Genomic DNA, 27,356 nt, shown 5'->3' with positions numbered 1-27,356 from the left:
GGCTCTGCTCCGGAAAAAAGAAAAAAAAGAGGCTTGTTTGCGAAAGTTTTGTTGAACTTGGACAATGAAGAAGAAGTTCGGTTTTCTTCCGAGAGTGGCAGCGATGATAATGAGCAGCTTATCTTCTCCGAATCATCAGATTCAAACAATGACAGCATCTCAATGTGTCTGCAATGGACGCCAATAGATGCAAAGAACCCCCCACCGGCGCCTCCAAGGTTTGTTTTCATGACCGCACCTAGCATAAAGGTACCTTTTACAGAGGACGGGAACTGTGCGTGGTATTTTTAATTGTTTCTAACCAGTGAAATAACAGATTTCATTCTCCACGAAATCAACTGCTACGCTGAACAGTTTCTTGCCCGGCGCAACTTGAGCCATGTGTTTCAAAAGAAGTTGACTGCGGAAGAGCTCAACATGTTTCTGGCGATAATTATTCTTCAGGGGATAATTCCGAAATCAGAAATTTCTATATATGTATTGGTCAAAGAGAGCAATCCTTCGGACGCCAGTTTTCAATGAACTCATGAGCCTTCATTTTGTTGACAATGAAGCTGGCCTTGACAAAGAAAATCATCCTCAGCAAAGGCTGTGCAAGATCTGGCCTGTGTTTGAGATGGAGCGTTGCCATGCTGTTTACACGCCAGATGCGATGTCTCTGTTGATGAGAGCCTACTTTTGTACAAGGGGCACCTCGCTTGGAAGCCATATATGCCTCTCAAAAGGGCCCAGTTCGGGTTGAAGCTTTTTGTTCTGTGAGTCGGCATCTGGGTATGTGTCCACTGTGATTATATACACTGGGAAAGGAATGATAGAGAGTAATAGGAGCATGGTGTATGGGGACAAAGGGCAAAGGACAAAGGACAAAGGGACAAAGGGTAAGACCAGCCTTTCACTGATGGAGATACACCTTGATCGTGGGTACTGCCTAACAGTAGATAGCTTCTACTGCCCTCCTCAGCTGTCGATTCTCTTATCTCAAGGAAAACGGATGTGTATGGTAAACGGATATGTACGGTACTGTGTGTGCAACACGCAAGGACAAACCTTTCTCAAGCAAAAAAAAGTTGAAGAAAGTCGACCTGCTTGTTTTTCAACAGGGGAAATGCATGGCCCTTCAGCGGCAATAAGAAGCACATCTCTCTCTTGAGCCCTGTTCATGATGCAACAGCCACAAAGTGAGAAACAAGTGGAACGAGACGCTCACAAAGCCACATGTAGTGCTTGACTACAATCGCACAACGGGAGGTGTAGATAAGAATGATCAAAATCTTTCTTATTACTCGTCTGTACGCTACCAACAAAAGATATCCTATAAGAAAGTGTTCAGTCACATTCTGGACCTGGCCACATTCAATGCTTTTGTCATTTTCAAGAAAGCTGGAGCTGGGAAAAACACACACCCAGATTTTCAACTGAATCTCATGGAGGCACTAATCACTGAATACTTCTGAAGTGAAACTTGCAGCACGAAAGGAAGGGTGTCCGACGATTTGGTACCGAGACTCCTCGCCCACCACTTTCCAAGGTACCTCCCTCTCACTGCAAAAAAACAGACGCCAACAAGACGCTGCTTCATCTGCTTGAAGCGTTCAGGAAAAGATGTGACAAAGACCTCCAGGAAGGAAACGCGTACCTGGTGTGAGGAATGTGGAGTAACACTCTGCACTATTCCGTGCTTTGAAATGTACCACATATATGAGCCCTGCTCATACATGTATTGTACAAGTATTGTTTAGGATTTCCAAAAGACATTTTTTTGCAGCAACGACTACAGAAAGTTGGAGACTCTCCACTGTGCAGTGCAATTAAGCCAATCCTCTCTGCATATCTTCAAAAAGATATTTTGCATGTATATATTACAAATAAAGTGCCTTTAAGGATATTTTTTGGTTGTTTCAAGATACGTAGAATTATTTAGACAAATAAAAAAGATCGGTATTTTTGTATTATTTTTGGCCAGAAAACTCGGTAGGGAAAGGGTTAAAGCAGAAAGCTGATATGCAATATCGGGAAACTGGAAAGGATCATCTTGCAGAACCATATATTCTAATAAAGCTTTATTTTGCCTATTATTTGAAGCTTGAAACCAAACAACTTGGCTGACACAATATGGCATCAAAAGTACCTCAGTGCTCTGGGTGCATTCATAGATGTTCCTAAGCCACAACAAATGCTGCATGGTGAATCTGAGAAGATTATTGTGCCAGATGAATCAGGAAAAAGGAGAGGAAAATCTGAGGCGATATGTGAAAGAACCGAGCGACATAGAGACACACAAGGCCATACACTACTAAATGCTGGTATTACTGGCCATACTAAAAAATGGACAAAGTCCAACAATGAGTGCCAGCCTTTTTGTGGCACACATCTGTAATATCACCTATAGCGCTGGTGCATTATCAGCAGACAGCAGGCATGCTACAGTTATCCACGAGCTCAACTGCTGCTACTAACAGATCTAAACTCTACGAAATGTTTTCTCGGTGGGTTTTCGTTAGATAATTGAAAATTACAGTACCCAATAATTAAATTTTTTGTCAGTCTTGTGAGATACAAACAAAGCTCTTACTGCATGTGCCTTTTCACATATGCCATTTAGTACCAGCCGGGAAATATGGGCTCTCACCTGAATGTACCACACCTTGCTGGCCCCCTCGTCATTTGTGTTTTCGTTCTCAGAGTGTTGAGACACAGAATCTGGCTCCTTGAACAGAATGAGCTCCATGTTGGGCAAGACTGGATCTACACAGTTGGGCTCAGAGTTGAACTTGATCCTGCATAAACAAAATAAGAAGAAAGAATTAAGAGAGAGAGAGAGAGTGAAAACATCTGTTTGGACCATTGAGGTTGTTGCTCTTGAGGCCAAATGGGTGGTGTACTCATTCCAGGACATTAAGAAAATCCTTTACGCATGTATGAAAATTCAAGCAAATCCTATATCAATGGCAGCAAAATTGTATAAGAGAGTTCACGCAACCTTTGGAAATCTTAGGAATCTGGTTTCCCACTGCCCGAAATCTACTCAAGAATTTGCACATGCTTCACTACAGCAGAACCTTGCTATAATGAAATGTGATATGACGTAGCAGTCGGAAGACATTTAAACAGTCCAAGAACTTGGCCAAGACCCATTGCTGCTCAGTCCTTCGTCCTCTGCTCACCCGATATACACCCTGGAGCTTCGATCAGGTCACCAATTGCGCCCACTGTCACCAGCACGTCGCAGAACTAGTAGCCCAATGCTTCAACTTTGCACATCCACCACTTATGATGTAGCAATTGGAAACTTTAATCGGCCTGAGCACTCGGCCTGCACATCCACCACTTATGATGTAGCAATGGGAACCTTTAATCGGCCTGAGCACTTGGCCAAGACCCAGCACGGCACATAATGATGATGAGTACACAACATTGACAAAGAGGAAAGACAAACATACGATGACGAAGGTTATTTACAGGCGAGGAAGAAGCACATAATAATTACCCACAATAAAACAAAATAATGGATATAGCTAAGTAAATGAAATTCTCCTTAAAATTGCCACAAAGGTTCCTTTAAAATCTAATTTTAATAAAATAATATTGCTCTGCCAATATTTATAATGGACTAGACTTATCTCCAGTACCAAAAAATGCCTGACCGCTGCACGCTGTGTATGTATCACTTTTTGTGGGGTTCAGCAACCATTTAGTGTGGAAGTTCAATACTTTCATGTCTCGGCATTGAATACACCGTCAAGCAACAGTGGACGTTTTCATTGCCACATGTAGCCATGTGCAAGCAGTGGCTCACTATTGCCATCACACTTCTCTTTCTCACTGCGGTGACGCGCAGTCTGGTGCAGCTAGGCATGGCTTCTGAGACCGTACTGATGCAATCTCGGAGGCCGTGCATAGCTGCACCCAACCTGTACCAGCCTGCATGACATGCCACAGTGGGAAAGAAAAGAGCGATGGCGATGGTGAGCTGGTGCTTGTGCTGGGATAGTGATGCTATGCGAAGCAGTACGAATGACCAGTGGCATCCACTTCTCTCTCTCATTGCGACGCGACACGCAGGCTGGTGCAGTTAGGCATGGCCTCCGAGATTTCATCGGCTCCAGTGCAATCTCAAAGGACACGAGTGGCCCAGCCGAGCTGGCATGGCGATGTTCACTGGCATCCTCCTTTACAGTGTGGTGCCGTGTGAAAGCAACGGATTAGCCTCCTTCAACTTCAGTGTAACAAGGCTTAACTATATCAGGTGCATTTTCTTTGCTATACCCAAATCATTTAGAATGCCTCACTACAGTCAATGGCCGAATGTTTGGATGCTTTCACGACACTGCCACGTATCCCATAGAGTCAATGTATAAGGACGACTGAACTTGCAGACGCTGAAACCCTTTGCAGTCTGTTTTTTGAACTTTTTGCCGTGACAGGGAGTCTGAAACAGCATTCATCAAAGCCACCACCCCTGCCATTCTAATTATCTCACAGTGCCAAACCAGAGCTCTCGCAAGACGATCCGATGGCAGCAGTAGCTACTGTGGCAACGTTCGACCTAGCTGCCTTGACGTTCATTACCAAGCTTTTTAATGTCTAATGTCCAGTGCTGCATTCTTCACTGTAAGAGTATGCCATCAGCAATGGCATCGACTCTGCCTTTGTCATCCTGGTGGACAGCTTCATAGCTCAGAAAGTATAACAACAGTCAAGCGTTGCATAAAGCTGTTTCACAAAAGTCAGCTTCGTCGCAATATGGCGGTTTTAGGCAATCAAACAAAAGCAATTTATTGTGGTGAAGCATACCAGAATGAAAAGGGGCCACTGTTGTGGCACACAGCATGATTTCTATAATTATACACGCGTGCACCTGCCATGTTTTGTCGCAGTGTGATCACCGATATGCTAAATAAGTGCACTGGCAGGCCTTCAGAGCTATTTTGGACATGCCCATGGCAGTTTGAGCCCTTGAGGACAGTAAAAAGCATGCATTCATCTTTTTCGGACTACCTGATTTTTCTGATGTTTTTGCGGCACCTAGGGAGTCCCAAAAAGTGGACGCTGACTGCATATTCAAGCTTGGAAATTCTCCACTGTCCGCTTTGTCTGATGCATGCTCCTGTACACTACGCTGGCTCTACTGCGCCAGCTCCACTCTGTGTGATACACCTGTGCATCCTCAATACCAACCATGCTGACACAGGTTGTCACCATTGCACAAAAACTGTTGCAAAATTCCTCAGCACACTTTTACTGTAAGATTACCGAAACCGACTTAATGCCCAGTCAGTACAAGCAACAATATGTTCATTAATTCACAGAAACGTAGTGTCAACAGTGTACGCCAACACTATGTAGTTCAAGGCAATCCTTATAAAAAAAATTATCAGTTTGAGGTCACTCTTCAGGGGTGGGACAGGCCCAAGCCATGTTAGAGCAGTCTTTAGAGCAGATAAATTCTAATTTTGGGGCAGTTTGGAGAAGGGTATCAGACCAGAGCTGAACAAAAAAAGCATTGTTTTTGCTTGAGCCACAATGTTACCATTTTTTCATTCTGAAATAAACAAGCTTTTCATCCATTTACTGCCTGAAATTGTGGGTGAACCACGGCACCTCATCTGTAAATATACAAGGGTATCTCTTAATATAGAACTGACAGCATCTTTAATATGGTTTTTCACATGGCTTGTTGGAGGGCAGGCATTTTAGTATAATACACTAGTACCAAGAAAACACTCATACTCATAAGCATCTGAAGTTGCTGACTGTGAAACAGCCTTCTAGTGACTTGAAACCTATAATATCACTCAAATTAAAAAGTGCTTTTTAGCTATACAGTAGACCATGACATACATTTTGGAAAAAAAATAATGCAAGAAAAACAGAAACCAAGAAGTCAGATGATACGAAGTCAGTAAAAAATTTGGCAAGCTCAACTGTAGTTGTGTGAATCACTGCAGCACGAGGTTGGTGGTGAAAGCAGTGAATACAATGAGCGACGACCCATGAGGAGATTTGCTGGTGTACCAGAAGTTCATACATTTCAGGCAATGCTACTTCTCTCGCTGCTTGCATTTGTGACCAAGAAATTAGTACATCAAATATTAATGAGAGATGTAGGTACACATCATGTAATTCAATGTAAAATTAAGTCTGACATTCTGTGTCACAAAATGGGAGGATTTATTATATGGAACAAGCTAGGGATTTGATCTTATTTAACTGAGTGCGTGCTGACATTTTCGCGTGACACGGACAGGCTAGTATTGTGGGAAAGCTATCATGGAGGGCTCTATCGTGCGTTCCTCACACCTTTTTTCTATTCATATATGGGACCAAGCGACTGGAAAACGTATTGTGCGATCACAGTTTGGTGATTTACTGAGTGTTGGTACTGAAAGATTGTGTTTTCCGGGAATTTATTAACCGGTAAAAATAAAGCATAAATACATTGGGTAATTGTTTGCATTCTTGATTGTGAACATTGGGGCCAGGAAATCGTAAAAAATGGGATTGTATGAACAAGGTTCTGCTGTATTTCATTTCATATATTTCAGGCAATGCTACTTCTCTCGCTGCTTGCATTTGTGACCAAGAAATTAGTGCATCAAATATTAATGAGACATATAGGTACGCATCATGTAATTCAATGTAAAATGAAGTCTGACATTTTGTGTCACAATATGGGAGGATTTATTATATGGAACAAGCTAGGGATTTGATCTTATTTAACAGCAAACAAGCGGAGTGACATGTTTATGCAACAAGTGGCCACAGAGCATTACTTGAGCTCACGGCCAAAACATAGTTCAGTAGACTTCCATTGATTCGACCTCAAGTAATTCGATTTTTCGATTATCTTATCCCAACTGAATGCCCTGGCCGGTGCCCAAAATTTTGTTACTTAGATTCTAAAATTGGTCTTTGCCGGATAATTCAAACCAGACTGGTCGCTGAGAATTGAAAGTGATTCTACTGCAGCCTGTGCGCTAGCACTAAGCTTGGCAGGTACATTGAGATAGGCAATTAGTTGCTGGCACGCTTGCTGGTGACAAATTAATCGGAATGTGCATGCAGTAATGCAAAGCAAGTCTACTCAGATGACATGCTTGCCTGTAAGTCGACTTTAAATATGTCTGCATGCTGAGTTAACAATGTTCAGCATCATATGCCCTTTCTTAAACTGCAATACTTTGTGATGCCTCACATTCTTATATCATCACGGTGCCTGCTATGATACCACTAAAGCATATTCACTGGTGGAATGCAATGCAGAAAGTTCTTAAAGTATGAAGCATATGGATGCCGGCATTTGACAGGAAAAGGACAGACCTGAATTGTAATGCAACAATGCAACGCAATGATCTCTGAAATGATAAAAGCACAGGGACACTGGGAGAAAGCAAATGAACAGCTAATTAGGCAGGAGGTGTGTCACATAGTACTTTTAAAGGGAGTCTACTCTGTATTAAGAGAGATGGAAAAGGTTTGCTGAAATCTTAACAAATACAAAAAAAAAAATGTACAAAGGGAAAGAGGCTCACCTGCGAGCTGAGTGGAAGACGGGACATGCCGGCATCAGGTACATCGAGGAGAGCATCTGGGCACACCTCTCCAGGTAGCGCAGGGCAGCTTGGCACAAGTTAAGTGGGATCACCTCCACGTCTTGAGCAAGGCATGCTTCAGGGTCAGCCTGGTCTTGCAACTCAGCTGAAACGGTTCGGGTGGCAGGAGGCCGTGTTGTCAGTGATATACTATTTGACTGACTAAATTTATCTCATTAACACTCGGAAAACAAAAAGAGAACAGAAAATGTCCCACAGTGACAAACGAATATATGGTGAGCTCAAAAGTGTTATTGGCTACAAGTACCTAACTATGGTACGCAAAATCAAAATATTGTAGGCAAGTTTAATTTCACAGATGACAAAGTGCCCTGTCATGTCTTTATGGCCTACCTCCTTTGTGTCCCAACTCTTAGATTACACAGATATGCTTCACAACATCACACAAAAATTCCATAAAACACACATCATTACACATCAAATCAAGCATACAACCTAAAACTGCCACCCACCAAACTGTAAAAGGCAGCCAATAGACCTACTTTGGTCTCCTAAATTCACAATTCGCAAAAAAATTGTCCTGGGATCACTGCATAGTGAAGGGATGGAATCTAGGTTCAATGTATGTTTCAGGGACCACGAAGTCTGATTTTCAAGAAGAGCAAGATTCCATAGTCATTTGGTAGCATTCTCCTTCTGTAGCATTCTGCTACTGCCACGTAACATCCTGCTACTGTTCGATGGATTGAAGTTTGTTCTTGCATAAGGCTTCCTCCAAATCATGTGGACTTCCACAAAATTGGCTAAACAGATCTACTAGCTCTGTTTGCTAGCCTAAGGTAACCAAAAGGCTATAAGTGTTTCTGCAATGCGGGGTTCACTACAAGCAGAATTAATGTTTTGATGTCAATGTAGAGCTATGTATGTTCATTTGTTTGAAAGCTCTGTGGAGCGTGGCAGCCACTGATGACTAGTGTGTGCACCACAGACGAGGTGCAAAATGTAATGTCATGAGACGAAACGGCGCTGCCATCAGTGTTTGCGCAAGCAAAACAAATGATCATGCTCATTGCCCAATGTGTGTGAGTGAGCTTAAGTGCAGTAGAGGTGCGTTAATTTGACTCCGATTAATTTTATTTTTTTGTTAATTTGACGCAAACTAAAAGTACCAGTTGGCACTTATGCATTTTTATGCGCCAATCCTTGGATACCGAATTTGGGCTTCGCCAGATAATTCGAACTTGACTGATCAGCATACACGCTTGCTCTCCCACAGAGATTGTTTGAAGGCGCTGCTATCTCATGCGCATGAGTGCATAGCCACATGACAGTTTTCATATTTTATGGGTTTTCTCTCTTCACTGGAAGAAATACACATGCAATGTGCACCTTGCTGGAAACATTTCATTTTTGACACTTCTTACGGTTATCTCTATTTTGATATTGACAATTAAAACAATAATTAAAAAGTTAGATAATTACTTTTGATTAACTAATCAGATGTCAGGGGATACTGGGGGTTTCCCAAATGGACTTGAAACGACATGCACCTGATCTTATTCGGGTAAAATGACCCATCTTCTTTAAAGCTCGGTGTGTGATAACTGGGACAGCCTGTAGATATGTGGTATTACAGTGAACCTCACCTTATAATGAACCTTATTTTATTGAATGCCATGATTACCACAACAGAATTAGGTGTTCTAAAGCTTCATAATGTCGAAAGTCAATTCACGTGATTTTTTAAACTATGCATTGTCGCACCCACTTCATTTACAAACATGCACCTATGCACAAAGAAGAAATAGCTTTTCATTGCATGCATGGTGACCCTAACCTGTTGCCATCACGCAAACCTCCGCGAAGTACATCTTCAGCGACTCCAAACCTGCAGTCTACAACTACGCGGTTGGACGGGTGGCACACCCGGCCATCAGAATCTTGCGTTCCGATACCGTTCCCTCTCGCCCCATCCAAATCATCTGGGTGCCCGCTCACGCGGCCCATCCTGGTAACGAGGCGGCCAATTCCATCGCTCGAGATTCGACTGACCGAGCAAGCCCGTCCCCGCCGGGAATGGATACGCGCGACGCGCTCCTCACGTACCGTGATATCACGCAGCACTATCGCCTCTCTTGTCTCACCTTCCCCCCTCCGCACCAATCCCTTTCCCAGCCCCATCAACACTTATGGCGCCACCTTCAGGCCCATACCTATCTTACTCCCGCACGTCTTGCCCTTTTCACCCCGGGACGCACTCGCCGGCTTGCCGCTTATGTGACGGCTCCCGCGCCGATTACGTTCACGTCCTATTCTCCTGTCCGGCACACTTGCCCCCTGCCTCTTGGCGCCTAAGCAATCCGCAGCAGTGGGAGGCTGCTTTGTCCAGCACCGAGCCGGATATCCAACTCCGGCTGGTGAACTGGGCGGAGGACGTCGCGACTAGGCATGGCCTGGATGCCACAACCGGCAGCCTGAAGGCCGCCCACAACGCTGCTTTTTAATTTTTTAATTTGTTTTTACTTTTGGCCTTCTCATCAACAAAAGTTTTTCACCACCACCACCACCCTAACCTGCCAATGAATGAACAAGCACATTCATTATGCTCCTCTCTACATTGTAATTTACTGCATCACTTTCTTTGTACTAGTTCTTACAATCTTACCAGCTATTTATTGAGCAAACATTCTTCCCATCATAGACATTACCCTAGCCTGTAAGGATACAGCAAATGTGAACAAAGAGGTTTTGTTAAGTGCACCGCTTGCAAGTTTGGAAGGAGGTACCTGGTCCTCGGACATGCTTCAGAAGGCAGAGGAGGCAGTCCACAGCAGCATTGGCAAAGACACTTGGATTGTCCGTGCCAAGGAAGGCATCAAACACGTCAAGAACTACTCGTAGGTGATGAGTTCTTTCCAGCTGTTCTCTTTCCGATATGGCACTACTGGTGGAGCTGCCATGTTGACTGTGGGGTCCTGCTACAGCACATGGCATACGCACAGCCCGCAGAGCACCAAACAGTGGCCGCCAACCAGAGCGAATCTCTGCAGTTGATCCTTCGACAAACTCACAGATGCTGCTCACAATCTGAAGAAAGAAAAAATTGTGTACGGAGCATATTAGTGTGGCTGTGCAATAGCTTAATATTACGAGGAAATGATCTGCCTGGCCACCACTGGCTCTAATCACTAAGAGAGACTGCTTATTAATCTGTTCACATCACTTTTCATTGTGAAAAGAAACCAATTTCTTTTTTCTAGTGTCTTGGTTCTGTGCACACCCCATGGATTATGTCTGTTTGGAAAGTGAGAAACTAGTTAAAGACTAGCATCGTGTCCTATGTCCTTCTTGTTATGGTTCTGTGTCTTTCAGCACTAGTTATGATGTTTCAATTCTCATTATGTGGCACAACCTCATGCAGGTGTGGAACCTGAGAGTGAATAAGTTATATGTTGAACTCTTATCTACACTGTCTCAAAGCCTGCTTAGCAGAATGACTTAAATCTCATACATAATGTGCGGCAAAGCACACCAGAACGAATATGCGTGAAGCAATGCATTTGTGTTTAAGAAAGTTTAGCATTACGCAGTATGCAACAGCATAATGTGTGTTATACATACTTAGCACCCTGGCAGCCTACCTGTTCCTGAATGTCAACGTCACACAGCTCCAGGCAGAGAATGTTCTCAAAAGGCTTGAACAGTGCCTCATTGAAGTGGAAGTGAGGGAGATCAATGTGTGTCGACAACAGGGCACCCACAATGTCATGGATTGAAGCCACTGCCCTCTTGGCAATCACGTGGTCCTTGTGACAAGCCACCTTAGGAAAGAAATGGCCCTCATTAAAGGCAGTTGAACCCATAAATTGTAATTATGCAATGTGCTGTGACACCCAGTGCTTAGCAGCAAGTCTGTACAGAGCTAACACACGGTTTCAGGATACCTGAAATATTTATGTTCAGAGCAGCTAACAAAGAAGATAAGGATTCCTTATAGGATACTTGAATATGTGCCACTTATTTAATAGCTGCACGCTAAAACAGCCGATCCTTAATAATTGAGCTCTAAAAACAGTTTGTGACTGCCTCTGCCATTGAGCAAGCTTGTACTCCTTTTCCACTTGGAGTTAGAGACATGACGACTGTCTCGAGCACCTCAGTGGCACCAACCAGTAGCACTGATGCAAAGCTGGCTGCTGACCTGTGCTCCTGCCGATAGCACCAGCCTCGCTCTGCATCACAACCTCAACACAACGTGCACACTGGCAACAGATCACACTCTTACTGGCCTGTGCTATATGCTGGTACCATGACCAGTACAGTGCAAGTGTCTGTCAGTGCTGTCATCAAGACCTTGAGATGAAGACAGCCTGAGTCATCAGCCCACCGTCCAGCTGCCTGTTACGTGTTACAACATGGGTACCAAGATGTGCATTGTCCCTTCTCCACTGGATGTTTGCCTGTGTTGTCATGCCACGCCACCTGCCACAGCCATAATGCGCATGCTGCATCGTTTCTGGTGGTGTTGAATATTCTAATGCTGCTCGGACGCTACGTAATGTGGCAGATCATGCAGACCATGTATATTCCAGTCTAAATCTCACAGTGCACACAACCCACACCACTTCCGACATATGTCAGGAATCTTATGCAGGGCCATAGCAAACAGTTGCAGGGTTTATTCACAGCCAACCTCACTGCCCAAAATTTCACAGTTCACAAAGTCACAGTGGGATGGGTTGTCACTTAATTACTAAGCCTTCCAAGTCTCAGAAAGAGAACTCACTTCCACAAAGTGAGGAGCCACGACACTCCAGGCCTTCATGATGTGCACCAGTGGTCGACCGCCACGGGAACATCGAAGCATAACCTCGCTCAGTCTGTTCAGCAGCAGCACAGGGTGGCGAGCGCTGATCGGGGCGCCATGGTTGAACAGCTGGTTCCGGCTGGCAGCACAGAGCTCCGACAGGAAGTCGACCAAAGCACACAGGTTCAGCTTGCCAGATGCCTCATCAAAAAGCCTGTACGGTACAAACAGAGGGAAAGATCCTGCTTAGAAGCCTTCAGGTTACACTCTTTCACTACTCGTAGTGTCTCTAGAGGGTGTCGCAACCATCATGCGCATAGTTTAAAAAATATATTGATTATTTTTGGCGAATAGAATTAAGCATACATTGTTCCCAGTCAGTTTGACGGACATCCACCAGTAATTTTTATTGTTGACAATAAACTGCTTAATTGTGATTAATTATCTAACTCATAAATTAGTGTTCTAATTGTGAAGATGTCAATTATAAAGTTGCAGAAAATTACTATATGAAACATAAAACTGGTATGTTTTTAGCAATATGCTAATTGCATGCTTATTCTTTCCGGTTACAAAAGAAAGTGCATAAAATATGAAAAAATGTCACAGTTTCAGCAGAAAGGCAAAGCACTTATTGTGATAGCAAATTATCAGAGAGCTATACAACGTAAGAATAGTAGTTTTATCGGCTGTATAAACTTCTAAACGTTTGCTTAATAACCAAATTAACAAGCATGGTGCCACGCATGCACAGGCAAATATGAGCACATATCACTCGATGAACACGCACACTTGCTGTCAAAACGTCAGTGTGAAGAAGCGTGGCAGCAGCAGCGAGCAAATTGACCTTTATGCTGTCTCTAAGCGGCAAGAACATAGCACTCAAGAAGCCATTATCTCTTAATGCACCTAGACTCTGTGTCCATCACAGATCTCTTTTAAAATAGGGCCCGCGTGGCCGCGCTCAGCTGCACCATATGCAGCCGCTGCTGGAGTAGAACACCCGCCTCCCGACTCCGGCAGTGCCTTGCACGCGATCGAAGATGATGCACTTCCTCCTCACCTTACTCCATTGTGTGCGCAAGACTGAGCCAAGATACTCTGCTCACCCTCGCACGCTTTCACTAGCACACAAATCGTTCAGCACGACCACAATGTTATCGCACGTGGACTTCATATGGAACATCACAGTGACGCCAATGACAGAAATGTGCCTGGAGTGTCCATATAATTGCTATTGCAATAATATACCGTGCGACCACGCACCCGCCTGCTCCAAAAGCAGCGCCATCAAACAGACTCGCCAGGAGGTACTCAGTGCATGACAGTTGGGACACCCTGTACATACACTAAAGCCTAAAGAAATAAGACATACTATTGAGATATCAAAAGAAACCTAAATTTGGGAACCAATGGAAGTTTTCAAAATCCTAGCTCAAAATTAAGGAGGAAGGAATTAACTTGCACTTATATTGCGGCTAGAAAAAATAACCAGTGATCTGTTTGACTAAGCGAGTGGATATCAAAGGAAGGAGAACACAGTGATGGGTGGCAAAGAATCAGCTGCACTGATGAAAACCTACAGGTACATGCTTGGTGTGGTTAGTATGCCGATAAATTAACTGTAACGAAGAAGAGTAGCCGCCTGCGCCACAGCACCATCGCCACCGGCATGAGCTCGTGGTTGCTGTCTTTCGCCGAACGCTTGTGACAGCTACCCGTTCGCGCCCGTTGCTAATAAATCTCTTAGCAAGTGGTGGACGTGCTGGGTTTCGACCACCCTGGAACTTCGGAGTCGCACTCTACCCCCCATCATGCCCGACGACGCACGCACTCCTCCAGCTCCTCCAACGGCGCCGGCGACCTTGGTTTGTGCCGGTGCCTTGCGTCAGCGAGATCCCCCTATCTTCTCCGGCACAGATGACAAAGACGTTGAAGATTGGATCTCGTCCTATGAGCGAGTGAGTGCCCATAACCAGTGGGACGACGTTACCAAGTTGAGAAACGTCGCATTTTATCTTACGGACGTTGCGAAACTATGGTTTCTAAACCATGAAGCCGACCGAAAACTTGGGTAAAGTTGGTCTTGAAGACCAACCACGAAGTGAGGTTCAGCGCTTCTTTCGACAGCCATGCTTCTGGTTTGGGCCGCACATCGACCGTTTTTCACCAGATAGATACCGGCAGTCATGCACCTTTTGCGGCAGCGCCCTTACCGAGTTTCCGCCTCTGAGCGCCGTGTCATTGACCACCAGGTTGCTGACATGCTCAAGCGTGGCGTTGTGCAGCCTTCCAACAGTCCCTGGGCATCACCGGTCGTCCTCGTTAAGAAAAAGGATGGCTCTATTCGATTCTGCGTCGACTACCGACGTCTGAACAAGATAACGCGCAAGGACGTTTGCCCGTTACCGCGCATCGACGACGCCCTCGACTGTTTGCAGGGAGCTGAGTTCTTTTCTTCGCTGGATTTACGTTCCGGATACTGGCAAGTCCCCTTGGCACCATCTGATCGACCTAAAACAGCATTTGTAACACCTGATGGATTGTACGAATTCATCGTAATGCCTTTCGGCCTGTGCAACGCCCCAGCCACTTTTGAGAGAATGATGGATAATATTTTACGCGGCCTCAAATGGAACACATGTTTATGCTACCTGGATGACGTAGTTGTCTTTTCTGCTGATTTCCGAACCCATCTCAGCCGTCTCGAGCAAGTTCTCAAATGCCTCACTGACGCGGGACTTCAACTTAACTTAAAAAAATGTCGTTTCAGCGCCCGCAAGCTCACTATTCTTGGCCATGTTGTATCACGAGACGGCGTTCTTCCGGATCCAGCCAAGCTCCGCGCTGTCACCGACTTTCCGCAACCAAAGAAGTTAAAGGAGCTTCAAAGTTTCCTTGGTTTATGCTCATACTTCCGACGTTTCATTCGAAATTTCACTTCCATAAGTGCACCCCTGACAGCCCTTCTAAGTGGCGACAAAGAACTTTCCGCTTGGTCACCCGCCTGTGATGACGCCTTCACGAAATTACGCCACCTGCTAACCTCGCCACCTGTCCTCCGCCACTTCGATCCTGCAGCGCCCACAGAGGTCCACACCGATGCCAGCGGCGTCGGACTTGGCGCCGTACTCGCACAACGAAAAGCGGGCTTTGATGAATATGTCGTTGCCTACGCGAGCCGAACTCTGACAAAGGCCGAGGCTAATTACTCTGTTACAGAGAAAGAGTGTTTAGCCATTATTTGGGCACTTGGCAAGTTCCGTCCTTATTTGTATGGCCACGCTTTCGATGTCGTCACTGACCATTACGCCCTTTGTTGGCTGTCTACCCTTAAAGACCCATCTGGCCGACTTGCTCGCTGGGCCCTTAAGCTACAGGAGTACGACATCCGCGTCCTCTACCGTTCCGGCCGCAAACACACGGACGCTGACGCCCTTTCTCGCTCACCGGTCTCCGCTGACTGCGCTTGCCTATCCGCCCTTGAGCCCACAGTTCCATCTCATGCACTGCGCAACATGCCGTCGGAGCAGCGCAAGGATCCCTGGATCAGTGCTCTCATCAGCGTCCTTTCTGATCCATCCACCTCTTCACCATCTCGCGCTCTTCGCCGCCAGGCTACTCACTTCTGCATTCGCGACGGCCTTCTTTATCGTCGTAATTACCTCTCTGACGGTCGCAAGTGGCTTCTCGTGATACCCCGCCATCTCCGTGACCTTATCTGCGACGCTTTCCACGCAGACCCTCAGTGCGCACATGCCGGCCTCTTCAAGACCTATGCTCGGCTACGCATCCGATTTTATTGGCGCGGCATGTATAACTACGTCAGAAAGTTCATTCGCTCCTGTGCTCAGTGCCAACGCCGAAAATTACCTTCCGGACAAGTCTACCCGTCACAACCCCTTCCCTGCCCTCGTCGGCCCTTTGATCATGTTGGTATAGACATCTACGGACCGCTACCCTCCACTCCAGCAGGCAACCGCTGGATTATTGTTGCAGTGGATCACTTGACCCGCTATGCTGAAACAGCTGCTCTGCCGACTGCCACCGCCCGCGACGTTGCATCGTTTCTGTTACGACATTTCGTTCTTCGCCACGGTGCCCCTCGCGAACTTCTGAGCGATAGAGGCCGCGCCTTTCTTTCCGAGGCTTTGAAGGCACTACTCGACGAATGCCGAATCGTTCACCGCACCAGTACAGCGTACCATCCGCAAACTAACGGCATGACCGAGCGCTTCAACCGTACTCTTGGCGATATGCTCTCCATGTACGTCGCCTCTGATCATTCAAACTGGGACCAAGTTCTCCCTTTCGTGACGTATGCGTACAATACTGCGACCCAAGCAACTACTGGTTTTTCCCCTTACTTTCTCCTATACGGACAAGAACCTTCTACTACTCTCGATACCATTCTGTCATATACACCTGACGCCTCCGAAAGTACTCCGCTATCTGAAGCTGCTCGTCATGCCGAGGAATGCCGCCAGCTTGCCCGCTCTTTTTCCACCGAGGACCAGTGGCAGCAGCAATCCCGTCAACCTGCCGGCCGTTCTGCACCAACTTTTTTGCCTGGCTCTCTCGTATGGCTTCGGGTACCCGCTACTACACCCGGCCTCTCCTCAAAACTTGTCGCAAAGTACCTAGGACCCTACCGCGTTCTCGAGCAAACGTCCTCCGTCAATTACATCGTAGAGCCCCTCACGCCATCGACGGACCTACGCCATCGCGGCCGCGAACTTGTCCACGTCTCTCGCATTAAGCCGTACTACGACCCAATAGTAGTCTCTTCGCCTTAAGCCGCCAGGATGGCGCCTTTTTTGCGGAGGGCGATTGTAACGAAGAAGAGTAGCCGCCTGCGCCACAGCACCATCGCCACCGGCATGAGCTCGTGGTTGCTGTCTTTCGCCGAACGCTTGTGACAGCTACCCGTTCGCGCCCGTTGCTAATAAATCTCTTAGCATAACATTAAGAGCAGAAAATTCAGATGGGCATTGAGCCTAGATTTGGCTTTTCGCTGCCACGACAACAATACTATGCAAAATACCATGGCCAACCAAGGTAGGCATGTGCTCTGCAAAGTTGTTGAATGATCCAACCACGCAAGTCGAAGCAAACGCACACACCTGTCGACCAGCTGCGAGAGTGCTTCTATTAATGGCTGCAGCTGCTTGCCCACGAGGATGGAGGAACCAGTGGCTTGGGTGGCATTCTTCACCAGGTCCCCGACGTTGGCGCTGCCCGCATGACCAACACCAGGCATTGACAGGGCTTCCACTGCCATTTCCTCCCTGTATATTGAACGAAGTTGTCAGTTACTTTGTTGACACAACCCACATGTCCTAAAAAGCTCCGTACAATTATAAGGGATCATACAGGCTTTCATATAGGAATTCCAAATGACCACGTGGGATTAGTAGACATGGAAGTGGTGGGGCATACATATTTCTGAATGAAGTGCACAAAAGTTACCATGTAGACTTCACGGCCAAAGGATCCAAGGAAATTTATGACGGTCTAAGCAGGGTGGACCGTTAAAAAAAAAAAAAACACCTACAAGTGTGCGCAGTTGCAAAAGGCACTTTTCCTAAAGGTTAGCTGCAGACAGAACTGTCTCATAGTTTAGTTAATGTTTTATTTATATATATATATATATATATATATATATATATATATATATATATACACAAAGCAGATCCCATATGATGTGGGAATATCTATGAACGAAGCTTCTTGTTGGTGTTGGCAAAAAACATTGTTCTTGTTTAACGACAATTTGCAAGTAAAGAGCGCACGACCAAGTTGGGAATATTTTCACCAAGAAACATGCAGCCCATCATAAAGTTGTGGCACTTGAACATGTGGATCTTATACCCAGAATATGAAAGACTCCAAAAGAAACTAACTGATAAATTTGCACAACAAAATGTTAAAGAAAGAAAAACAGCCATTCTTTTTTACTGGATCTACTTCATATTCACAATGCCACTAGCATTTTAGCATGTTATCAGGTTGCACAATATGTTTACTTTTGTGTATTACATCATTTCTCCATTAATGCCGACCAGCAATGAAAGTAGCACATTATTCGTTGTAAAATTTAAATGCGTTAATTTTTGTTTCTGAACTAAACTTTATTGTAGCTAATGCCTTTCAGACTGGCATTTTCTTTCGCATTCTTTGCCTCAAAGGGAGCTCTGCAATAGCCCTCTTTGATCTATCCTGCATCTCAGTCTTTTCTGCATCTCAGCATCAATGCCTCACACCTTCTTGTGTATTGGCAAAACTTCAGGTACTACTACACTCTTGTAAAAGATGAAAGCCACAATTGGTAGGTTTGTTATAATGGTACAGTGAAGCACGTTCACAGGCTACAGATGAAAAAAATAAAAATAACTATGAGAAGCCACATTTGCTTATGGCTGGTCATGTATTGCGAGCACCCTACATGCTGCACCAAGCATGGACAAACACCTAAAATTATGAAAGAAAATGTGTGTGTGGGGGGGGGAAAGGGGGGGGGGGAAGCGAGTGTAGAAACAGCTTAATCAGTGAGCGGTACTGCAGATCCCTTTTAGAGGGCCCGTCACCAGGTTTGGGCACTAAAAATAGACAGGTAGGGTTGTGTAGGTCACACGGTGCCATTTGCGTCTGCAAAGTATCACACGGCTGCACGGTACAAAAATGGCTGGAATTTTGAACAGAAGCTAGTGTGAAATTTTTTTAAAGTGCGCCCTGCCTCTAACCAGAGAGCCAAGATTTCACTTCACTTCTTCACTTCACTTTATTTCCTTAAAGACCTCAAAAGGGGGTGTTACATAAGGGGTGGGCTGTACAGAGATGTTACTAATGCCAGATTTCATGCACAAGCGCCTCTACATAACACACATCCTGCAAAGTCACTTATTATGGCACGTGACAATAATGAATAATCCAATGCATAATGCCTAGACCACCACTAGAAGTGCACCACATAGCAAAGAAGGAAGGAAAAAAAAGGGAGGTGGGGTTTGTGGTGTAAGCGTGATGCGGTCTCTCGACTGTGGTATGGGAGCAGGCAGGGAATAAATGTGGCTTGCAGATCCTTCAATAATACACCATTTAACAAAGTTATTATGGTAATAGGCTTTCTAGATGTGTCCTGAAACTTCTATTGCATAACCAAAATTTGCAATGGGGCCTGGTGAGGGGCCCTTTTAGCTAGACATAAATGAAATGAATGAGGCAAGCCACATGTTTTGCAAAGAGAAACCATGATGAGGAACATTCGACTGAGGGCAAGGACGGAGCTCACTCAAACTGCTCAGATGGTGGCTGAAGCATCAGACAGTCAGAGGAAGGCTGGGACTTTGGGCTCAGTGCCTGTTGAACCTTTTCACCCCACGAGAAGGAGGAGAGCTGCAGCTTCAGGTGAGAAGACCCCGAAGGTGATGAAGAGGTTGGCTTAACCTGGAAGCAGCTCTGTTCCAGCTCCAATATGTAGCTGCAGCACCTGAACATGTACAGTGCAGCTGAGCCTCATCATAATCAACACTGATACATAGCAAGTCATCAAACCACCATCGTGAGGCAGGGACTCTCGACAACACTTCAGCCACCCATTTTTCTGTGCTAAGCATGTCCATCATGAAGACATCCATCACATTGCAGTGCCGCAAAGGTGTGGCAGCACTTATGGTAGCGGAGCCTAACAATGCCTACCCTAACCTAATTTAACATGCCACTGCGTACCACAGCTAATGCCTAGATTAGACATGAAGGCAAAGAGCTGGTCCCCATAAATATAATCTACAGAGTAGGCTGCTTGGATGGCATATGGGCATATTTGTATGAGGTACCACTGAATTTATATGTGTGTACTGTAACTGACAGCTGTGCAAGCTGATTGGTAGAAGGTGACTAACGACAAAGAGGCTGCCATTCAGAGTGGTGACTGTGAGGGTTTCAGAAGTTTACTCGACAAGTGAGTGAGATAAGCGGCAAATTTGGGAAACACAGCCTTTGCTGCTTGTGTTGCAGTGCACAAGTCACATGACAGAGCCTTGCTTACATGTGGAGAGGTGGTTTACATGTCTTCAAATTTATTAACGTCATCATTTCATATTATTTTCTGTTGCTTTAAACCATATTTTATTTTTCTAGTAGCCTCTTTCTTACTATAATAGACTGCACCAAACATCGTGCCCCTAACTATACTCGCGGATAGCTTTCTCTGGCTATGAAGGGAGAGCTACAGAGGTAAAGTGCGCACAAGTGAAAGCACTTCTGAAAAGAGTCCCATGTTTTCATCCACATTAGCTTAAGCTGGGGAAGAGAAAACATGAACACCTTATTATCAGCAGTTAAATACTAAGACAAAACGCACCAATGAATGTAAAAAATTACTTATTTACCAACTTTTCCCTTCTGCGTCTGGGCAAACGCGAAACCATTGCACTTCGAAGCTGTGTCGATTCAGCGTCTTTTCCAAGCAACCGAAAGCACTGTCAAACGCTGCCGGACTACTTGGTGCGGTAAAACATATGCAGAGGCTCCGCTTCCATAGCTTTCCCTTCATGGCCACAGAAAATTGTGTGTGAGTGTAACACTGTCCTCTCAGTTACAGCCACAAAGTTCGGTGCTGAGTTGATTAAGCTCTACTATGGTTGCAACTTTATGCTCGTGGATCAGTTTGAAAAATTTAGTGGCACACCACGCAGCATCCAAAATTTTGGTTTTATCGCACTTCTTAGCACTGCTCACCAACCAATAAGGGTGTGCCGCCTTTGTATGACGTTTCACGGCTCATATATACATTTTTTCATTCTTGGATGATTGAAAATCGTGCTTAATTGGGATATCCCTCTCAGTCCGGAAGACTTCGAATTAGGTTTTACAGCCCAGATAAATGACCATTGTAGTGAAACATTTGCTGGGTTTCAAACAAATCCTGTGCATTGAAAATGGATTAAAATGAGTGCCTATAGCAAATCCCTCAATTCGATAAAGAATGAGCTAAATCACAGCTAAATTACTTCATGTGCTTTATGCATGATTTAACTGTGCACACCATTTCACGATGTAGCAAGCAAGACACATGAGAAGATCGTAAAGCGGCACTGCACCTGAACACGTGCTTCCAGCACACAGCACTGTGACTGCCCAGTTCAAGGCCCCGGCTGAGCAGGACATCCATACTGAGAACATGCGATGCATGCAGCCGCACAGACTTGCTGCGGCTAGACAGCATCGTCTTGCGGAGACGGTCCTTCCTGGAAGCCGACCTACGCGAGTGGCCTGCAACAGCCCCACCGGGATCCAAAACTGGACACGATGCCGCTGCCAGCTGGGCAAAGATGGCCCCACATTTCGTCTGCAGGCCTATAAAGAACAGAACCATGTGACCGAAAGCACAACAGTAGTCTCGCATGCCTGAATTTTACACTAATGAGGACAGCTGTGAAAATGTAGTGATATAAATGGCATTTAACGTCCCAAAGCAACATCTAGGCTATGAGAGATGACATACTAGAGGGCACCAGATTCATTGTGAATGCCTGGTGTTCTTGCATAATGGCTATGCCTTCATTCTAACAGATGTCCAATGCAGAAATAGTAGCATATGTTGATACAGAAACATTATTTAAAAAAACCCAAGAGGTAGAAATTACCTTTAAAAAAATCTAAATCAAATTATGGGCTCTAGTGTTCCAAAGAAAGTCACAGGCTGTGACAGTTGCTGTAGCGTAGGGCTCCGTATTGATTTTGACCACCTGCGGTTCTTTAACATACACCTACATATAAGTACGCTGACATTTCTGCATTCCATCCCCATCAGAGTATGACCTCATGCTCAACAGCAGAATACTACAGCAACTGAGCTACTGGCATGAACAGAATTACCTCAGAGCCCTTCACTGTGGCATCTCTTATAAACAAGGTGTCACCTTGGAACTGTTAAAGTCCCATCAATTTCTATTACTTCAATGCCTCAATGCAGAGAACAAAATCTCACCAAGGACGTTGCAGAGCTTGGCAGCACACTGCAGCCCATCAAGGCAGTTGGCCACAGCCTCCCGGGCCTTGCGATGGTCTTCCTTGGCACCATCTGTGCCCAGCAAGAGGCCCAAAGAGCTTGCAATGCCACAGGAGTTGGTGCCATTAAGGAGCACCGACAGAACCTCCAGCATAGTGTCCCAGCACGCAGTCAGCACGTGGCGAGCAAACTTCATGCCTGTAATAAATAACAGAAAGACAAGTGGTCACAAAAGAACCAGATCATGTGCCCTCAGATGGGATTAGTACCAGTGGTTTGCTGGGGTGAATGACCTCATTTGCAGATGAGGTGATGGCACAATTCTCCTAGTGGCAGTTGCAATCAACTTCTGCTCATTTAACTTCTGCAGGACATGGGTGCCTTGGGGAAAAGTTTGCCAGGTGCAATTTCCTCTATAAGATTTTGCTCTATGGCGATGTTCGCTTGCGGCAATTCGAATATGACATCGCAGTAACATGGCATGAACTACTGCGAGAATACCTTAAACTACCACCTAAATTTAGGACGATGAGCAAAACGTGAACAAGATGAATGCAGGAGCCAATGTTTCGACAAGTGGACTTGTCTTCTTCAAGGTGACATATGCTTTCCTTGCCACAGAATATATAGCACTCTGTTTTTGCACATCAGATACCCAACATCCATGCGCTTGATTTTGCGTATTGCTGAATTAGGACGCACCTGCAATACAACATCTTCTGGAGGAAAGCATATGTAGCCTTGAAGAAGACAAGTCCACTTGTCGAAACGTTGGCTCCTGCATTCACCTTGTTCACGTTTTGCTCATCGTCTTGAATTTCCATCTCCCGCATTCCCCGTCTTTTCTCTGGCACCTAAATTTAGGCTACATATGCAAGACAGTTCAACTTATCTAATTCAAAAGCCGGCAAATTACACAGCTTGTGTTTCAGAACACGCAGTGCAATTCCCTTGTGAAATGATTCAAAATTTAGAAACACATTTTTTATGCTGACTTCTTAACAGATTGCATGTCTCACATGTATCTTTGTCTCATTGAGAACAAAGAAGGTATTCCATTTCAGAGTTCTTTTTTTTTTCCGTTTTCCGTTCAAGGGTAGCCAAGCCACTTACCAGCCAGCATGTGAGGTGTAAACACCACATTGGTGGCAGCCCTCTCAAGTCTTCGATAATCGGAGAGCTGACGTGAACCTAACTGATCACTTCCGAGGCCATCTACATCTGAAAAAGAAAGCAAAACAGCCTCCATCACCAGTGGCTAGAGAGGTTCTTATATTACATGCCTAACAATGACATGGTGCTTTTAATAATAGCATGTACCAGCTGATGAGCAACCTCCTTTTAATGTGCAGTTTCTCCAAACAGGTTATCAATGATGCAGTTCTTGGTATAGACAAAAGGCTTGAACAAATCATAAGTGAAGCCTATGTTAACGCAACCATATCTTTTTAAATAATTCTCATAATTTATTCACTCTGTTTTTGCACATCAGATACCCAACATCCATGCGCTTGATTTTGCTTATTGCTGAATTGGGACGCACCTGCAATACAACATCTTCTGGATTATTCTCTATATCTTTCGTTAATAAGAACCATAGCCATGGCTCAGGAAGTTGCTGCTAATGCGGAGCCACAAATCAAATCCAAGTTCTTGTAATGATTTTCGCCATAATGTACACAAAAGATGGTGCGTAAAGTGAACTGGATTGACGAGTCATATAGTGAGGAAACAGAGTTGTTTAATAAAAGAACATACTAATTTTTTTAAAGTATATGAAAGGGCAAAGATTCATAAGCACAATTTCTGCAAATGTTCTAATGGTCAGGTATGAAACATCGTGCTCCTGTACTTCTGGTTTTTAATATCCATGTGAAAGAAATACAAAAGAAAGTAAGAATTAACATGCAATGTGGCAAGCTTGAAGTGGAAAGCATATTTAGCGCCAGCAAACAAGGACAGAAGGGAGACGACACCAAAATGCGCTAACTTCAACAACTTGATTTTCAGGAAACACCCACCTATTTAACCCATGCACAGTGGCACCACCTCATCCAAATTTTAACCATCCAAAAAAGCTGTCTCCTTACCTAACACGTCGACCAAAGGGGCACTAACACTCGTATCACTATTCCGACAGATAGCCTGAGCCTCAATAATCTCTCGCACTTCGCAAGAACTCGGCAGGACCCATACACCGGCGCACAGCTGCATTCCTGACAGTGAGTTGATAGATGACCGTATTGCTTATTTCTCACGTTTAGACTATGTTCTCGTAGCCAGTCATTAGGGCATTTTCCTGTCTGTCCGATGTATTTTTTCCCACAGGGCAGCAGGAGCTCATAAAGAACAGCTTCTACATAACCCACTAGCAATGCCCGATGATTCGTAGAGCATCTGACAGCTGGCTTATGGTACGGGTTCATTAATCAACATATTTTTTCGAGTTTTTCTGGCACTGAAAATACCACTTTTGTGTCCACCCGGCTAGCCATTTTCTTAAGACTATGTGCCGTTCTATGCAGATAGAACACTACCGCGCTTGGGAACTGGTGCTTTGGAAATGCATTGAAAAAATCTTGCTACCATAAGATCTATACGAGTCTTATGGATCAGTCGGCAAGGTTATCAGCAGCAGGGTTTCCGGAGCCAATGCAAGTTTTGGTCGTAGAGGGGCTGCTAAAATTATGCGGGTCAGACCGCACAACTCGGGATGCGGCAAAGCAACAGATGGAATGCAGAGGGAAGGTAGCAGTAGTGCCCTATCTTCATAGAATGGCACATAGCTTTAAGAAAATGGTTTGCCGGGTGGACACAAAAATGGTCCTTTCAGTGGTCTTTTCAGCACCACAAAAACTCATGAATATATGTTGGCTAACAGACCCGTACCATAAGCCAGCTGTCAGATACTCTACGAATAATCATACAGCACCAGTGGGTTGCGTAGAAGCTGTTGTTTATGAGCTCCCGCTGTCCTGTGGGAAAAAGATACATTGGACAGACAGGCAGGTGCCTTAATGATCGGTTACGAGAACATAGTCTAAACATGATAAGTAAGCAATATGGTCATCTATCAACTCACTGTCAGGAATGCGGCTGTGCGCCGGTGTATGGGCCGTGCTGGGTTCTTGCGAAGCACAAAGATAAAGATGTGCGAGAGATTATTGAGGCTCAGGCTATCTGTCAGGATAGTGATATGTGTATTAGTGCCCCTTCGCTCGACTTGTTAGATAAGGAGACGGCTTATTTGGATGGTTAAAATCTGAATGAGATGGCGCCAATGTGCATGGGTTAAATAGGTGGATGTCTCCTGAAAATCAAGTTGTTGAAGTTAGCGCATTGTGGCATCGTCTCCCTTCTGTCCTTGTTCACTGGCGCTAAATATGCTTTCTAAGTCAGTTTACCAACACACCTAACAAATGGCAATGCTGAAGTTGAAGTGTCATGACTAACAATGAACTTGACCTTATATGTGATAATGACTTGCGATAGCATGACATGCAGAACATGGAGCAGGTGATAGGCACACGTCTACTCAAGTATCATCGTCATCATCAGCCTAATGACGACTACTGCAGGACGAAGGCCTTTCCTACCATTTTCCAATTACCTCTGTCTAGCACCAGCCATTATATTTTACACCTGGGGCCCAATGTGTAGGACAGATAACTGGTGGCCTATTACAGTTACACAATGAGTGCCAAGGGAAGGGAAGTGCATTCAAGGAGGGCAAAGAACTAAGTGCTGTGAGAAAATTAGAAAATTTGCAGGCATAAGATGGAATAAACTACTAAAACATTGCAAATCAAACATTCATAAACTTTGGTGTTGAGTGTTAGTTCAGTTCACATCGGCAGCCTCAGAGAACAAAACAGTGAAGGTATATTGTCAAACGACATAGGCTGGCAAAGGCTGTCTGAAATAGTGCTGCCACTTCCTAAATTTTTTCTTCCATGTACAAGCTGTTTTTGGTTTTTTAAGCTGAGAACAGTGCGATATGTGCTTGTGTGCATCACTTTGAGTCTGCAACATCTTAAGCCTGAATCAGACCCAGAAACTGAGAATGCTTGAAAGTACTTGTGGGCAGGAAAGAAGCATCACCAGCACCCAAGATATATGTACAAGCCATCCAAGTGCCTTGACACTAGAGAACAGCCAACAAGAACACAACTGGTGCTTTCGGCACCATTGGTGGTGGTGAATAAGTGAAATGATATCAATGCAGTATGGTCTACCTAATCATTTACACTAACATCAAATGCTACGAACGTGTCATAGCAATTACTGCATGTCAGAGCTCTGAACGAAACTTCTATATTTTATCCATATGTTTTATGGGACTGTTATATCTACCAGCAGTAGCTGTTTCTACAGTTGGACCCCAACAGCATATATAGCCTGTATTCAGCAAATGGTTTCCTGGGAGCAAATGTAGCAGTGAGAACACAGAAATAAAAAAATGTGAATGCAAGGCATGAGTGCTAACCTGTGAGCAAGTTGATGAGTGCAAGGTTTGTCTTGGAATCAGGTTCATATCCAGCTTCGCACAGCAAGCTTCTAGCAAGCACTTGCTGATACAGCTCCGACAGCCATGTTGCTGAGAGATACACCAGCACGCCACTTCCGTGCACCTCGTCCACAAACTTTTCCTGCGCAAGAGATATTTGGTTAACAATTTAACAAAAACTTGAAGAGCTTACAAAAACTGCAACTCTGTCTGATGACATACAGCACCGTACAATACAAAACAGTATGTGTGTTTCGTGTGTTTCTGAAAGACCTTAAAACGCTTTAGCATTTCTTAGCTCGTTCCTCAGTTTCGCGCCGATGGTGCTGTCCGCAGTGAGAGAGATGAGAGAGGAGTGTTCGGTGATGTGTGATGTCACGCAAATCAGTCAAAGGCAGTACGCCATTTGGTCATATAGTCACCATCATGCTGTCATTGCCATACCATTGTCCCCATGTCATCGTCGTCATGCTGTCA

At 44.9% G+C, this 27,356-nt stretch overlaps 1 protein-coding gene across 1 annotated transcript in view; it reads right to left on the bottom strand.

Moving 5' to 3' along the window:
- LOC126521943 (brefeldin A-inhibited guanine nucleotide-exchange protein 3) overlaps positions 1-27,356 on the bottom strand; it is a 101,956-nt gene that overhangs the window by 46,010 nt on the left and 28,590 nt on the right. The window contains exons 16-26 of the mRNA XM_050170688.3: positions 26,859-27,021; positions 23,486-23,593; positions 22,352-22,570; positions 21,462-21,717; positions 19,652-19,849; positions 17,484-17,648; positions 12,340-12,574; positions 11,195-11,374; positions 10,340-10,640; positions 7,533-7,698; positions 2,630-2,777 (exon numbers count right to left, since the gene is read on the bottom strand). Coding sequence (XP_050026645.2) covers positions 2,630-2,777; positions 7,533-7,698; positions 10,340-10,640; positions 11,195-11,374; positions 12,340-12,574; positions 17,484-17,648; positions 19,652-19,849; positions 21,462-21,717; positions 22,352-22,570; positions 23,486-23,593; positions 26,859-27,021 — 2,139 coding nt within the window. The remainder of the gene's footprint in view (positions 1-2,629; positions 2,778-7,532; positions 7,699-10,339; positions 10,641-11,194; positions 11,375-12,339; positions 12,575-17,483; positions 17,649-19,651; positions 19,850-21,461; positions 21,718-22,351; positions 22,571-23,485; positions 23,594-26,858; positions 27,022-27,356) is intronic.

Source organism: Dermacentor andersoni, chromosome 6 (assembly GCF_023375885.2).
Source record: "Dermacentor andersoni chromosome 6, qqDerAnde1_hic_scaffold, whole genome shotgun sequence".
NCBI classification, from domain to species: Eukaryota; Metazoa; Arthropoda; class Arachnida; order Ixodida; family Ixodidae; genus Dermacentor; species Dermacentor andersoni.
This window is presented reverse-complemented; position numbering and strand designations above follow the sequence as displayed.